This window comes from Haliaeetus leucocephalus, unplaced genomic scaffold (genome assembly GCF_000737465.1).
Source record: "Haliaeetus leucocephalus isolate CR32 unplaced genomic scaffold, Haliaeetus_leucocephalus-4.0 Scaffold153, whole genome shotgun sequence".
NCBI classification, from domain to species: Eukaryota; Metazoa; Chordata; class Aves; order Accipitriformes; family Accipitridae; genus Haliaeetus; species Haliaeetus leucocephalus.
Genome location: NW_010972589.1, coordinates 30,920 through 48,105, shown reverse-complemented (window position 1 = coordinate 48,105; position 17,186 = coordinate 30,920). Strand labels below are relative to the sequence as shown.

Sequence of the window (17,186 nt, the reverse complement as noted above, 5' to 3'; positions counted from 1 at the left end):
AAACTTTTCCATCTCCTTAGAAAGCCCAGAGAACTACAGAATTAACTGCTTTATAGCCTTCAAGCTCTTCTTTCTTTTATAAAAGCTCTGTCCTTTCAAAAAAATTAACACAGACTAAAATTTGACATGCAATTCCAAATCAGTGCCAACAGCTTTAGATGCTAATTTATGTATCAGAATAATAACCTTTATTAACAAAACCTATAAAAATTATAAAGAAAAACAGCAGAACTACTTAAAGATAGGAAATGTATTCAGTCATCATTTCTTCTATCATATGTCTATACACTCTGCTGTACCACCATCTTCTTAAGCAGTGCTTACTCTACTGAGTGATAAAGGTTACAAGAGTGAACACAGAACGACAGATGCAAAACAGAGGTGGTTCCTCATCAAATCAATTTATGTGCCACTTTATAGGTGGAACACAAAAGAAGGATTTCTCACTTTCCAAACAAAGATCTAAAGTCAAATACTGAAACTATAATACAGCAAGAGGCACATCTCTCCTTCCAAATCAGTTATAAAAGATCCTTACACACTACCTGACAGAAACAAGTTTCCTACAAATAGTACTTCAGCACACATGTACAAGCACAACTCCCTTTTAGCATCTTATAACAACTCCCAAAATGGGGACATGCTGAAAAATTTCAATAGCTCTCTGATGCAAGCTAGGAATTCAAGAGAAATCCACTGGGTGCATTCTTACTCCAGCTGGAAAATTATAAAACCACTCAAGAGTAAAATAGTACTCTGAAGTTGACAAGAGAAAAATTTTCCAGGTAACCAGACCTTATTACCAATAAGACCTGCAGCATAATGCCAGAGACTAACATATAAAGGAAAAATAACTTCTGTTTTCTTTTCGTGTATTGTGGACTTAAAATTAGACCTATTAATAAAATCACTTCAAACATCTGCTCTGTCAAAGATTACGGTGATCAAACCTGAAATTCAGAGGTAGCCATAATTATGAAGACAGTTTTCCAGACAACAGAATGTTCCTGCTTATTTGCCAGTAAGATTAAATAGAAAAGGCTAATCTTCCAAATAAAAATATATTCTTAAAAGCCACTAAGTCAAATAGTTAGGAAGCAATTTTGAGTTTAGAAAAGTGTCTTGGTTTTGGCTGGGATAGAGTTAATTTTCTTTCTAGTAGCTGGTACAGTGTGTTTTGGATTTAGTGTGAAAATAACATTGATAACACACTGTTGTTTTAGTTGTTGCTAAGTTGTTGCACTTATCCTAAGTTAAGGAGGGACCATAGCCAGGAAAGCTGACCCGAACTAGCCAAAGGGATATTCCATACCATAGAACATCATGCTCAGTATATCAACTGAGGGGAGTTGGCCGGGAGGGGCGGATCGCTGCTCGGGCATCGGTCAGTGGGTAGTGAGCAATTGCATTGTGCATCACTTGTCTTTTCTTGGGTCTAATTTCTCTCTTTTGGTTACATTCCTTTTCATTACAATTATTAGTATTGTTATTATATTACCATCATCAATATTTTTTGTTATTATTGTAGTTATTAAACTGTTCTTACCTCAACCCACAAGTTTTACCCCCCCCCCCCCCCCCCTTCTCCTCCCCATCCCTCTGGGAGGGGGGAGGAGTGAGTGAGCAAGTGGCCACATGGTGTTTAGTTGCTGGCTGGGGTTAAACCGCGACAAAAAGTGAAAAGCTATCTCTAATCTACTAACAGCGAAAGTACTAACAGGCTTAGGCGTTAGGATACGTGTAGAGTTCCATGTATCTGGATTTTGCCATACTTTGTCTGGTGTAAACCTGTTGGATTCCAGCTCTTAGGTCATCCCATATCTGGTCAAGACCGATCTGTTTAAGTCCATGGGGGTTCTGACTCCTATTCGACGACATTTTGTATTTCCCGTAAAGTCTTCCAGTGCAGCAGCCTGAGATCTGGTTATTCCTCCATCAGAATCACAAGTCGAGTAACATTCTAAACTCAGTTGCAGCAACTTGGCGAGATATTCTTTACATACAAAGAGTGATGTTTCCCAGGAAGATAATCTGCAAAAGGAAAAGAAAATATATATGTTTTATGACAGTCTAAATTCATTCACACTAGAGAAAAAGATACAAAATTAATGATTTCATTGAAACATTTTCATTTACACAGATGCGAAATCCATGACGAGATCTGAAATACCAGAACCAAGGAACATAATTTTGCAATTCAGCAATCCGCTACAAAATGTGACAGTGCCCAGATCTGTCCAAAGCCTATAGGTACTTAGGTCAGTGCTGCTGACAACAAAACCCTAATGCTAATAAGAAAATGCAGCAGACGCTCTCCTAAGAAGTGTTTCCTCCCTGTACAACAGTAAAACTCCAGTACTTCCAAACAACTTGGGGTTCTGTGGTAACTCATTGTTTAACAAGCATCCTGATGGATATCCAAGATTAACCAGAAGATACTAAAAATAACTATTTTTCTGTGGTTATCAATAACTGTTCCAGACTTCAGATACTACTACAGGTAATCTGAAAGTCCAAGGTATTTTGGGAGCAGAGAATTTTTCTATCTGGTAAACACAGGCTTACATTTATTTCTTTGCCAAGTAAATGAACACCACTTCCTTCAATGTCATCTTACCAGCAAGAGAATATGCAGCCAGTAACAGTGGGAAGAATGAACAACTAATGGAGTGCACAAAATAAAGACTGCATGAATTGTGAATGAAAGAATAAGAAACTAAGAAAATACACTACTCCCATGACTGCTTAAGCGCACAAAGTTTGGGAGGTAGCGAAAAGATGGTTATCAATTAATCAGCCTTGTGAAATGACAGAGTACAAAAACAGTCACCTGGAAAGGACTACTAAGAATATGAAGCAGAAGATCCATTTTTACACAAGTCCTGAAAAATATTTTGCAATTTTAACATCTCACCCACCATAGCAACAAAATTAAGAAGATACCCGAAAATTACAAAGGAGGTGACACGATTTAAAAAAAACTAACCCACAAATAACAGAATTGTAGTAAGTCAGGACCAACTTACTTTTACTGCAGCCTTTCAATATATAAAGGGGGCTTATAAGAAAGGTGGACAAAGACTTTTTACCAGGGACTGTAGTGACAGGACAAGGGGCAATGCTTTTAAATTGAAAGAGGGTAGATTTAGACTGGGTATAAGAAGAAATTTTTTACAATGAGGGTGGTGAGGCACTGGAACAGGTTGCCCAGAGAGGTTGTGGATGCCCCATCCCTGGAAGTGTTCAAGGCCAGGTTGGATGGGGCTTTGAACAACCTGGTCTAGTGGAAGATGTCTCTGCCCATGGCAGGGAGGTTGGACTAGATGATCTTTAAAGGTCCCTTCCAGCTCTAACTATTCTGTGATTCTGTACCCTAGAGCCCATTCACTGAAATACTCAAAGCACAGTGAAACATGATGACTTTTTGCATGCTTCTATAGAAAGGAATACAGCTTTATGATAAACCTGTCCTGCAATGGAGTCTGCTGGCCAAGGCTCACATGAACCCTTCTGTAATTTCAAGGATAGTATAGGCCAAGACCTGATAAATCCTATTATTTCTTTTTAACCTTTGAGCAGTGGAAAATAAAGATATTCCTTCAGGATCTACAGTATGACATAGGTGCTTTGTCACAGCCACTTCTAGGTTATTGCACATTCCACCCCAGGTTTCACATGGTTTTAAAGGTTAAGTATTCTGTTATACGCTCCCCAACCCCCACTCAATTATTTGTAGGACTTTTCTTCTGCCTCTTCTCCGTAACCCTAAAAAGACCAGCTGAGATTGAGGCATTTCTTCTTCTTCTTTTTTTTTTTTAAGTCAGCAACTGTCTTACTGCAGCAACACAAAATTTACCACTCAATCCTCATAGTCCTTTACTATCTATCACCCATAAGCATTTAAATCTCAAGCTCTTAGTAAGAAACACTGAGAAGTATTTTCATTATGTCAATCTGAGCAACAAGTACTGTCTCATTTCAATCAGACATAAACTGCTTCTGTAGCTAATTCTTCTTTTTACATGAGCAACAATTAGAAAATTAGGTGGAAAAATAAGAATGCAATCAATATATATCTTATAAAACATACACTTAAAATTCAACCTTGCCATTCTGTTTCTATAATTACAGCAAAGTGGTTATTGAAGACACATGTGAATATTGCATTATCATACTGAAGCGTATATCAGATCATACCTTGTTTATATTTAATGTCTTTCATTTCTGGAAATCAAACCTGCTGCAGTACTAATAATGATGGACTTTCACAACTGAGCAATGAAAACCAGAAAGAACAAAGGTCAGTCCGTGAGTGGCCATTTGCCTCTACTGTAGGAAACACTCTGTGCATGTTACACACCCACAATCTTGGACTATGATCCTAAGTCAGCATTGCAATACAAAGCAAGAAAATTAATTCAACGTCTGCAATCCGGAAGAGAAGAAACTTTTTTGTTCCTTAAATCAGGTACTATCTGAACTCTCCACAGAAGCAAGAGAAGACAGTTAAATATCTGCAACTCTACTACAACTGCAGCATGTGTAAAAAAGTAACTGACCATTACTCTCTTATTAATCTGCAATAAGCAAGCAGCCTAGAGTTAGAGTGCATTTTAGTAAGAATATTTTGGCATAACTAATACAAAAGACTTCACTGCTGTATAAAAGTTCATAACACAAGGCCAACCCCTTGCTAGCTAGCAGAAAGCATAACCGTTACAACCGTTCACAACTGGGCCAAGGTCCCTTCCCAGGCAGCCCGCAGAGTGGAGCAACAGCCGGGGCTCTTAATCGGACATCTCTCCAGGTGCCAGTTAGAGGCACCCACCCTTCCACTGCAAGCCTGCGGTCACTGGCTGCCCAGCAGATGTGGAGTTTCCCCCTCTGTGATGATGGAAATACTTAACTTTCTTCTCTAATTAAGCATCTCCTAGTTTTTATGTACCCTGGTGCATCTACAAATACTACCTTCTCCCAGAATCTTTTAAACTCAAGGTATTGCTCACTCACACTGTACTAATTTTCCCTCCCCTCCCCTTAAGTAACACTCTGCATTTAGGTCAGGATGTAGCCATTAAAAATAATGCCATGAGAAAGAATTTAATTTTGATTTTTTATTTTCTCATGCAGTTCACTAAATAGAAATATTCTTTATAAGCAATAAATTCCACTGCATTTGACAACATTACCTCACTATCCCTTGGCTGGTTTGCAGTTTGAATTTCACAATTAAAGACATGAATACGGAATGATAGCATCATGTCACTAACTTCCTAGACCCAAATAATTGACTTCTTCCAGTTAGTTACTAGTTAACACAGTTGAGAAATAAAGCAATAGATGAATAATGCTATAAACTACTACTAATTTTTTTGCAGATTTATTCATGTGCAGAAAAATAGAAAGGTAATTATTAATATTTTACCTTAACAGGAGTAAAGTTTCACTACATAAGAATACTTTAACTACAGAAGCATATTTGCAAAAGCAACCATTTGTACTTAGTGGTTAACCTAAGCTATGGTGTTATATGTATAGAGAGAGGAGGGGTAAAACAAGGCTTTGTTATTCAGCACAGCTATTATACACAAACACCCAACGAAAATACAAAATTCTATTTAATGTGAAAAGTGTAAGTATAGTTTGTTATTTTTGTGATTCATGCACAGGAAACCTTTCCTAGGCCCACAATTCTGGAAAGTCAAATCTGGTCCACAGTAGTTACACTGCACCTCTTTACTCAACGTCCCCATTGCTAAACTTACAAAGAGGGAGAAAAGAGAGTTTAGAACTCTACCATTTCTCAGTGCCTGGGCTGTGTGCAACTGCCAAGAGCAAGATGCCCTCCCAAGAACCATGAATTGCTATAGGTGAATTAAAACCTGAACATTAAGTCATAACCTTTACATCAGTGAGATCTCTCACCTTCCAAAGTGCTGCTGGCAGGACTATGCACAAGTCTATCTTGAACTGACTGTCACCGGCTTTCCTGCCCAAACTGATCAAACTTGCTGGTGACCTGCTTCATGGACAGGACCACCTGCCCAAGTTGCAACATCTGCTCTGTAGATCTGGACCAGAGAACCCAGACTTCATTACATATTCAGGATCAGCTATATTTACATGAAAAAAAAAATTACCTCTGCAGTTTCCAGCTGATATAGACACAATTTGATATAGCAGCATGACAGTGTTCCACACCATCCTATCTTTCAACCCTCCATTCAAACACTGCCATTAAAACACTGTCAAAACTATCATTTCTGCCCATGCCAGTTGTCAAAAGGAGGTAATATTTCTGCCAAAACTTTAGAACAACAGCCTTGAAGGACAGGGGGAAATGCTATTCCCTCATTTTCATTACTGGGGGAGGACACAACATGACACACCTCATATGCAAGGAAATGCATCACATTGGAAAACAGTGGTTTTGCTTTTACTGATCCCCTAATAATAAACGGTACTTCTTTTAGATATGCCACCTGAGGAAAACGATGTCTGTGCCAAATGAGGACTATAAGAAAATCTGAAAGTTAACCCCACTTTTAGCTAAAAACCATAATAAAACCCACCAGATTTACAGCATCTCAAGCCAACTGCTGGAGCTTCATAGCTGGAACTTTCAGCTTCACAGCTCCAAGGCCTATGCATCACCTGTTGTTCTCCCACAACCACTTATTTCTACACTACAGATTTCAAGATAGCTTCAATAATTACAGATAGAATTTGAATTTATCAGCTTCTTGGCCCAGTAAGAACTTATAGGTCCAGAGCAAGGTTTTCCAGCTGACCCGAGAGCCCAGACAGTGTTTTTTTAAAGACATAGTAGAGAGGCACAGGACCTAGACTTAGTAATTTCCAAGTATGAGGAGAACATTCTTGTCACGCCTAATAGCGTGAGCTAAAGTGACCAGATTTAATCATACTAAACCCAAAAACATTAGGGAAGAGGAGCACGTTTCACTAATAAGCTATGCTGGAATGACCTTTAGTGTTACGAGGTTTCCAAAGTTTATGAGTGTGTATTAAAAGTCAGAATTTCACCTCTGTACACTGCCCCATTTTCTAAAACTGAATTCAAGTTTCCCAGTAACAAAATTGCAGTACAAGTTCATTTGGACATTGACTGCAGTTTGACAACTTTTGTAAAAATGGGTGCAGTGACCACGTTCACTTAAATGGCCATTACAAGCAAAGTATCAGCCCTCTGAGCTGAAAGGATAAAGCATAATAAATGTTTAATCTTTGGCTTCAAAAGACAAGAAAAAGGAGTGTTTAATACAGCCACACACTTAAAAATGCAAGATGAAATTCCCCTTCCAAACTCTTTCCCCCCCATTTTTGCACCTTGACTCCTCTAACTTACTTCATCCTGCTCTCCTGTTGCTGTATTTCAGCAAGTCTGATCCAGAAATTCAACAGATGCTCTCGTATTCAAACAGCAACACTCAGTAAGGTTCCCAACCAGTTTTACTCCCCCAAAGTCTCTGCTACCTCCACACTGAGCCAAGGCAACTATTAAGGTTATTTACCCAAGATACGCAATACTGACTGAACCAACGCCATACGACACAAGCACATAAAAAGCATTTTCAAAAAACTAAACCAGCAGCACATTAAACACTACCTGTGCTCTAATGCAAGCTGTTTTCTTGTTCTTATGCTATTTTAAAAACAAGATATTGGATGCTGGTTTATATTCTAGCTCACATAAATTTCAAAATTGCTATAGTTGAAGTGACCCTAAAGTATTACCATCAAAATATTTGGCAAGTTTTTGCCTTACAACAAGCATCCAAAGGCACATCTATTGCTTCCAGTGTTTGGCTTGATACAAAACCTACCAAAAAATAAACCAATCCCCTTTCATAACCAGTAAGTCAATTTATTATTCATATATCCTCTCTTACCAAACATGGAGAGTTTCACAGATAGGACACTGCAAATGATCCATCCTACAAACCAGGCTTAAGATTCCTCTTGAAGTCATGCAAACACACACCTTTTGAAAAGGCATGTAAATGCAAAGTACAGAGCTGAGAACAATATACCTCCCTCCACTGCTAGTTAGCCTGTAAGATACAATCTACACGATTAATCAGATATAAGCACTGAGGCAGGGTGGGGAGACATTTAAAAATTCTCTTTGCTTTCACCTTTTACTTCTTTGCCTTTACAATTTATAAGCTATTTCTTGGAAAATTTTTTCCAGGTTAAAAAACGTCTCTTGAATCTTAAAGGAGGCAACCTCCATTCTAGCACACATTTATGTTTGATGGAGTGGAAAGAGACAAGAGAAATAATTCTGTTCTGTCCCTATAATCACTTGCACTCACAATTTATGATTTCAGAGACTTTTTATACCCATGCACCTGCAAATTAATTATTTTGTGTTTACTTGACTTCAGCTGAGGTTACCATTATGAGCTCAAAACTATAATGTAACAGCTTAGTTGAGCCATGGTCTGGCATGCAAGATTTTATAGCACTGACATTTCTGTCCAGAAGTATTTTAGGTCACTAAATAGACAGACTATAAACTAGGCAGACAGCTTATGCATGTAAAGTGACCCAATCCTTAAAGCAAGACTAGGACCAAGCATAATGTCCTTAGCACTTTACATGCTACAAATGTGTAATTAATCAAGATCTGGAGAATCTGTCTATAGCAAACATTTCCACTGTGCCCCAGCAAAATGAAACCACAGCTATTGTAAAAAAAAGGTTATTCCAGAAATCATATCAGTAACAGAAGAGAAATATTACAATCTTTTCTCCCTTTTCAATATCTAAGATATTTAAGAGACAAATTATGCAAATTATAATGTTCAGTTCCTCTGTATTATTACAAAATACTGAGTTTCATGTAGTATGAAAAGCTTTAGCTCATCTTATTTTCAAGAGAGTTAAATTCAGTTCATCTCATTATGAGAAAAAGGCAGATGTATATACATACATACACTCCTCCCTTCCAAAAGTTGTCTTTGGGTGGTTAAAAGCATTCTGAACAGCATTTTTTACAAAAAAAGTAGTTTAGAGTAGAAGTATGCCTAATTTGCCAGTAGTTCAATACCAAGTTGTGTAAATTTGGTGTAAAGTTTGAGCAGTTGTTACTTTACCTCTCTGACAATGCCTTCATTCAGGGCTTCAGTGTTCTTCCCACATCCCCTCCTCTATGTGTTACAGCTCTGACCAATGATATCCAAAGTGCTATAAGGAATACACCCCTGCATTACTTCATGTGCCAATGATATAGCTGCCAGCTGAAAAAATAAAACAAAAGCCTGGATGTGTTCTTCACAGCTAGAAAGACACTTAAATTCACCTTTATTTTCAAATTTAAACAGAATATATGGAAGTAACTTGGAAGTACAGTTTTTACACCTTTCTTATTTACTTAAATTATGCATGATCATGTCCACTAAAAGCCTTTGTAACTGACATGGTTTTAATTTGGATGCCCGATTACAAAGCTTTTTCCAAAACACAAATGACTATTCCTCAGAAGAGTATCAAGCAAGTTTGAGCGTGCCGCTTTTTCACTTCTCTTTGCCTATTCTTTTATCAGTTTTTTAACATTCTTCCTTTACTTCTTGATTTCAGCTTTACCCTTGTCTTCCTTGAGCACAGTTCCTGCAACTTTTGACAGAAATCTCACTACAGTAATGCAATAGCTAATACAAAACAAGAAAACCTCCATATACATGCTGCCTAATGAACAGAGGCTAGGTCTAGACTAGACAAGGTTTGCCGATGTATCTGTACAAGCAAACTCTCCCTTCCGCATTTGCAGCTGAAGTAAACTTTGGTCAATATTAACAATCCTGCCAACAAGTAAAGTTTCACAGTAGTCTGACTGCAACAACATCAACTTTGCAAATAACATAAGGGACTATATCCTTACTACTCTACAGGTAAAACTTTTCAGGTTTCATTTGGCCATCTATAAGAGTTCACTTTTTTGCTGTTCAAGTAATCCTTATGCACAAAGTTTGCACACTACTCCTAAACTGAAATGTCCTTTCTAACCTGAGGTCTCAGGTTTTCCTGTGCTACAAACAGGATGCAGATCCTGCAGTGTTTTTTAACTGAGCCTGCAGTAATAAGCTTCATGGGTTCTTAAAACACTGATTATTCTCAGCTCTTACATCTTGGAAAAAGGAAGGCTGCAGACTAGGAAAAGAGCAACACTGTGTGCAGAGAGAATCAAGTCAAGATACGAGCACGCTGAAGAGGAGGAAGAAAGGTTTACACAAGACAAAGGGCCTTGAGTATTCCCACTCTCTTTGGCTTAAATCATATATAGATACAACCTGCAAAAAAACAACAAAAACAAACAAACAAAACTAAACAACAAAAATCAAATACACATAAGGACAATGCGCATGAAGATGCATTTCTTGAATCAGCCAGGAAGATGCAGAAAATGAAAATGAGGGAGGACAAGTCATGAGAACACAATGCTAAATATCCAACATACCAAGCAGAAGACAGAACAATATACCTTGGGTTTTTTCAGAAAGCAAGGAAATAAAAACAGAAAAAAGAAAAAGTGGCAGTGGGGAATCATATCAAGTGCAATTTAGCAAGAACGAACACAGAAGGAAACTCTGAAATACCTTGGGCCAGTTTAGAGACCTTAATGATCCCATAAGGACAATTCTTCCACATAACTGCTTTCCTAAAAGCTCTAACCAGCCATCAAAACTTTAACTAAATCCAACTTAATAACCTAAACCATCATGATGCTACTGGTGTCCACCAAGAAAATCCTGGTATGGTCTTACAGTCCACTTCAGACACACCATGATTTCCATCAGAACCCACAGGGCAAGCCTCTGAACCCCGATGCAAATTCCCCTCCATTATAACAGCACTTAGTGCCCCACAACATACACTTTCATACTGACCTGTTAGACACAAACAGGAATTTTTCACCTGTAATAATGTTTCCATACAAAGTTTTCTCATGCTCTTGGAAGGCGGTGATTCTTATCAGTAACTTTAAAAAGTACTAACATTAACAAGCAAAAAACAATTCTGGCTGGAATCTCTTCGCAACAGCTTGCTAATTCTACAGTGTCTTCCATCTTCTTACTTTTGCAAGAGCTCAACTGATCAAGGCAATGCAGTTTGCCACTTCAATTTATAAATAAAGATTATGGTCACACCGATTCATCTTGCAAACAGTCTGACATTTTCAGATGTTCAAATATACCACAAAAGCATGGCTTAAATACTGAAGAGCTTCCTCCTATATTCACCTTCATGCTGATGTTTCATTCAGAAATTATGAGGATTGCAACTATCATATAGTAAAAACAGTCTACAAATCAAGGGCTGTTGCAGCTGCTCACATTCATTTTTTGCATGTGACAAAATCACTACCCTGTGAAAGCTGCTGCCTCTTTTTTTTTTTTTTTTTTAAAGTCAGGTCTACATTAAGTACACTTCCTATATTTTCTACAACTCTCTTTCCCCCCCCCCTCAATTCAGTCCTCCAAACTTTAGATAAAACTTCCAGAGGACAGTCTCCATTGCTGTGAGACTAGAGGAGCTTGCAAATTTACATAAGAAATTAAGTTTAAATTACAGAGCAAAAGAAGGTGAACTAAGGTCACACCAGCACAGAGCAACAAAAAGCAAAGCTACATCAGATGAAAATTAAAAATAGAAAGAAGAAGTTTCTGAGTTCAGCTATGGCTGAAACTGCATTCCTAATAACCCAAATTCTTGTAGCTCCCTGCTTTAAATTTAAAAAATTAACTTCTGTCTACCTTGTATATTAATGAATTGAATACTTCTGGGTCCCAGTAGCAAAACCACCAGTATCTCCATGAAAATGGGAGAAGCATGTGCATGCCTTCAAAAGATCAGTATATTACCAGAGCAGAGTAAGAAGCTGCCCACGCTGCAAAAACTTTCTATCATCATGATCCTCACCATCCTATGTGTGAATAAAAAGTTTCCATTTCTCCTCCACACCAACACCAAGTTTGAGACATACAGCAACATTAAGTAGAGCAAATCTAATGAAATCCAACGACCAGGAGCGTTTTACATCACCTTTATGTACTTATAATTTAAAGAAAAACAGTAGTCAATGGTATCGACCTGATATTCTAATCTAGTGCATAACTACAAAGACCTCAAAGAAAATGTATTTGATCCTTTAGTTTTAGCACTGATGTCAAGCAATGCCTCATACCTGGCTAGACCAAGCTACAGCAGTGAACCTTCTGACTCCAAAACCAGAACACTCAAAAGGGGAAGAAAAGGAGATAACACCAATTTTCCCTGAGTTTTTGGAAGAACATCACATCAAAGTTATACTGTTTATTCAAGAATCATAGAATGGTTTGGGTTGGAAGGGACCTAAAGATCACCTAGTCCAACCCCCCCTGCCATGGGCAGGGACCCCTTCCACTAGACCAGGCTGCTCAAAGCCCAATCCAGCCTGGCTTTGAACACTTCCAGGGATGGGGCATCCACAACCTCTCTGGACAACCTGTTCCAGTGCCTCACCACCCTCACAGTGAAGAACTTCTTCCTTACATCTAATCTAAATCTACCCTCTTTCAGTTTTAAAACCATTGCCCCTTGTCCTGTCACCACATACCCTGGTAAAAAGTCTCTCATCATCTTTCTTATAAGCCCATTTCAAGTATTGAAGGGTGGCAATAAAGTCTCCCAGAAGCCTTCTCTTCTCCAGGCTGAACAACCCCAACTCTCTCAGCCTTTCTTCACAGAAGAGGTGTTCCATCCCTCTGATCATTTCTGAGGCCCTCCCCTGTACATGCTCTAACAGGTCCATGTCTTTCTTGTGCTGGGGGCCCCAGAGCTGGATGCAGTACTGCAGCTGGGGTCTCATGAGAGCAGGATAGAGGGTGAGAATCACCCCCCTCGACCTGCTGGTCATGCTTCTGTTTACAAGTGCAGGATACAATTGGCAAAGAAGGTAGGGCAATCTTGAGGATAAAGTACAAGAAATCCCAACTCTGGCAAAATACATATGACTCTATACCAGTTTCCTGAAGTACAAAATGGAATTAATGTTTTCCTATTCTCACAGTAGCCTTCATTCATTTTTTTCAAGTTTCACAGATGAAGAGGGATTTGAAAAATGTTACATTAAATAAAGTGGAATGTAATAAATGTTTGGTTTATTTTAAAAAAATATATTTGATTTTGACCTGTATCATTTATAAGAACAGGTGAGGTAGCAACATAAAGCAGTTCACTGTTGTGGCATCAGAGGTTCTGTGGGTAAAAAGAAAACTGTCAGAAAATTACCCACTGGGACACACATTATTTCCTAAACCAGTGCTTTTCCCAGCAGCTGTGCTGCAACTATTCCCTGATTTAACTTCATATAACTACTCATGCTGGATAATGCAACAAGTGTTTAAATCTGACAATGTTCTATCTCTGTAGTTATATTAAAGGCTACAAGTTACAGCACTACAGTGGGGCACATCAGCTCAGGACGCTTTTATTACCAAGTCACTTAGTCATGCCTGTAACAGCTCTGAACTGCGGTGTTGTAGAAACATCAACAGTCGATCTGTAGTAGTTCTTCCATTGAAAAGTCTACAATTCTTATAATAAAATAGCAAGTTACTTATGTAGACAAGCTCAACAGCTCTCTAATTTTCCAACCATTAGATTTTCTTGCCTTTTCCTTACTGAAATTTGCCCTTTAACAAGTTAAGGGAAACTCAGTGGTCTCCATGACAAATTAAAAATAATAATAGTTTAAATTTGCACGCTGTATAGGTTACAACTTTTACCTAGACCTCTAAATGTTGGTTCCAACAACAACCACTTCTTTATATGGAGATTATCTTGAAAATAGAGTAATTAAAAAGTTTTTATTAGTTTACTCTTGCCAAAAAAACAATGCTGGCACCTAAGCAGTCTGTTTAAAGCAAGTTCACACATTCCTAAAGCACATGCACAACTTCCAAGGCCAAATTTTACACACTCTTCTTTCTTCCGGCTCTGTGCAGCAGGAAGACTCTATCAACCTGCAGTCTGCTGGGACTGCCGTGCATGTCCTCCTGGCACACTCATCCAAGTGGGACACCTACTCTGTTTTCCTCCTGATGCACACAGACAGACCCTGTTGTACAGCATGGGAAGTACAACAGCGTAGCCATTCTGTTGAACAGCAGCACTGATCCAGACACCTTACACTTTAATTTGATTCTGCCCTTGTCAAGTTAGAAAATCCTGGTTGAAAAGCGTAGTATACATGACATTGGTACTACAACCCCCTCACTTAACATTCATGATACAAATTTTTGATGTTGAGAGTGGTATAAATGCAAGTAGGACATCTTTATAGCTGTTTCATCCATGAGGAATTTAAAAAAAAAAAAACCACAAAAAAACCCAAGAGAAAAACCGAAACTTCAACGCCAAGAGAGAAGACTCCAGGTATATCCAATTCACACAACCATGGACACCCAGGATGTGACTCATCATTAAGCTGGGCCCTACCGAAATATCTGTGACTACACAATACTAGGCACTACTTGAGAAACACAACAGATGAAAAGCAGTACTCAAAGATCTTAATATGTAAGTTATAAGAAAAGATTTTTAAGCTGAATATCTGAAATAACTTTCTCAAAGGACTCAGTATTGTTTTCATAACAATGCACCTAAAATTTAAGACCTTGCACCAAGACTAAGCTAAACTCAAAAAAGCCACCCCCAAATCAGAATCCAAATAAGGGTGTGAATCAATTTAGCTTAAATTAAATTATTTAAATTAAAGCAATGCAATTTTCTCATGCCAACAGTCTAAGTAACAGGCCCAAGTTATAAGTGAAGTTCAAACCAGTGGAAAAAGGATTAAGGTGGAAGAATAATCATTTAGTTAAACCAGCACAACTATTTTGACAGCCAAGGAGCAGGGTGCATATGCTTAATTTAGGTGCCTAAACTAAGAAACTTCTCTGCATGATTCCTGGATAGGCGATGGAGGGTTTCCTTCCAGGGTGGCAATTCAGATCAGAAGCCTAGCTCAGTTGCTCTAAGCTGTTGTCAAGTTACTAGGATCTGCATGTACTCAGCTGAGAAAACAAGAAGCTGTTAACACTAGGCACTGAACCTGGATTCTAGTGTTAGGTGTATAAATTACTCCTGAGATCAAATGTGTTCCCCATGCCTCCATGGGACAACTACCTCCAGCGTTTCAACTGCACCTCAAATATATGGTGATGATGTGACTGTGAAATGTAACCAATCTTAAGAAGCAAAGCAACTAAGAGAGACGTAAAATAAGAAGCTGGGCAACAAATACTGAAAAACAAGAGAAGTCACAAAGCTGAAGGAAAAGACTTCTTTCTAGTAGAGTCACCAGCAGAGACACAAAGTGTCAATGCAACACAGATACCTAACCATCAATACACAACATTACAGAGGTTCACTGTGAGCATCTCTGGAGTAAAAACTATGCACCATGGTACCTGCAAAGTATCTTACTACTTCCCCAAAGAAGATGCATCCCAAACACACTCCATATCAACCATTCACAATATGTTATTACAAACCAAATTTGGCCTAATTTAAGTTACATGGCCACTAGGTATTTCTCATCCCCACAGACCATTCTTCCTAGTCTTGCCAAAAGGGTTTCCAAAACAGACTTTTTCCCCCAGACTAGCATCAGGGTATGTGTGTGTATTAGGTGGTACGTATTTGATTATATATGAACACACATACTGGGGGAAAGGTTGTTGAGGAAGTCAGTAACAAAACAAATGAAAACAAAATAAGGTAAAACAAGTAATCTGTGTCCTCTTAGTACTGACAAGTACACAGATAACCTAGGGTTAAATTTCATTCTCCTCAAAGGCACAGCTGGAAGATTTAAATACAAAGTGGGGGAGACAGCATGTAAGTCTACAAAGGAAAGGAGTATGTGGAAAGGAAAGAGTATTAGGTGAGATCACAAGGAAGGTTTTGATGACAGAAAAGAAGATCAGAAGAACAAAAAAACGTGGTGAAGGAAAACAGCTACTGGGAGGAAGAAAACTGAAAGGAGAAAGGTAATAGGGGGATAACAATGGTGATGGAATATAATTTGAAGAGGAAATAAGAAGGACGGGAAAAGAATCCCAGTAAGGACACAGTTAGCTTTCAGTGGCAAAAACTACTGGGAAACAAATGAGGTGATTATTTGCAATGACAAAAAACTGCAGGACTAGTCATCTGGACGGAGGCAATAAACACACAAACAACCAGACAGATTAAAAGGTTACAGGGGCACCTTCTCTGGTAAGCCACAACAGTAGGTGGCAACAAGGGGAAGCCTGGTACGCAGTCCTTGATGGAGAAACCTGGAGAAGGTGACAAGGAGGAGCTGTGGGAAATATCCCCCAGCAGCCACGGTGGTACTGGGGACATGGGGGAATTTCTCTAGGCACAACCAAACAGCTCCTAGGCAGACCAGAGCACTGCCAAGGCTCTGGGGATAGCTGCCATACAAGAGGGTGAAAGGAGGCGGCACAGAGAAAGACGGGGAGGACGGAAGGCAGGTGGACACCTTAAAAGAGTGGCCAGTGAGAAAAGCTCACGGGAAGAAGAGAGCACAGGCCTGGGACGCGCAGGGCCCGGGATGGCTGTGGTGGGCAGCCCCGGGGGCCGCGGGGCAGAGCGAGGGCGCGGGGCTGCGGGTGGACAGGCCCGAAGGGCCGGGGTCTAAGAGCCCGCGGGGCGGGAGGAAAAGGCAGGGGCAGCCACCGAGGCGGTCCCGGCCATGCGGGGGCCGCGGTCACGGGGGAGGGCAGGGAGGCGGCAGGGAGGCGGAAGGGAGGGCCGGGCCGGGCCGGCACGGGGAAGGAGGGAGGAGGGAGCGGGCAGGGCGGCCGGCCGGCCGGCGGGGCCAAAGGAGCCGGGCAGCCGGCGGGGCGGGCTCCCGCGCCCCAGTGGGGAAGATGCATTTCGAGTGCGCAGTTAGCGGCCTCCCCGCTCGCAACCGGGCCCGCGGCTCCTGAGGCCGGATCTGCGAGCGGGCCGGACGGCCGCTCCCGCCGCCTCCCTCCCTCCGGAGCCAGGTGCGCGCCCGGGAGAATAAAGGCGGGCGAGCAGGCCGGGCCGGGCCCAGCCTCCCCTTCCCCCGCTCCCCGCGGCGTGACTCAGTGCCGGGCCCCGCTCCGCCAGGCCCGCGCAGCCTC

At 40.1% G+C, this 17,186-nt stretch overlaps 1 protein-coding gene across 3 annotated transcripts in view; it reads right to left on the bottom strand.

Annotated features, from left to right (window-relative positions):
- CUL1 (cullin 1) overlaps positions 1–16,630 on the bottom strand; it is a 53,273-nt gene extending 36,643 nt beyond the window's left edge. For 2 of the 3 annotated variants that reach the window (XM_010562013.1, XM_010562015.1), the window contains exons 1-2: positions 9,120–9,260; positions 1,739–2,031 (exon numbers count right to left, since the gene is read on the bottom strand). In XM_010562013.1, coding sequence (XP_010560315.1) covers positions 1,739–1,878 — 140 coding nt within the window. In that variant the 5' untranslated portion in view covers positions 1,879–2,031; positions 9,120–9,260. Of the gene's footprint in view, positions 1–1,738; positions 2,032–9,119; positions 9,261–16,586 lie in introns of those variants that run through there. The other variant, XM_010562014.1, reaches the window with a different exon arrangement.
- Between the last annotated feature and the right edge of the window lie 556 nt (positions 16,631–17,186).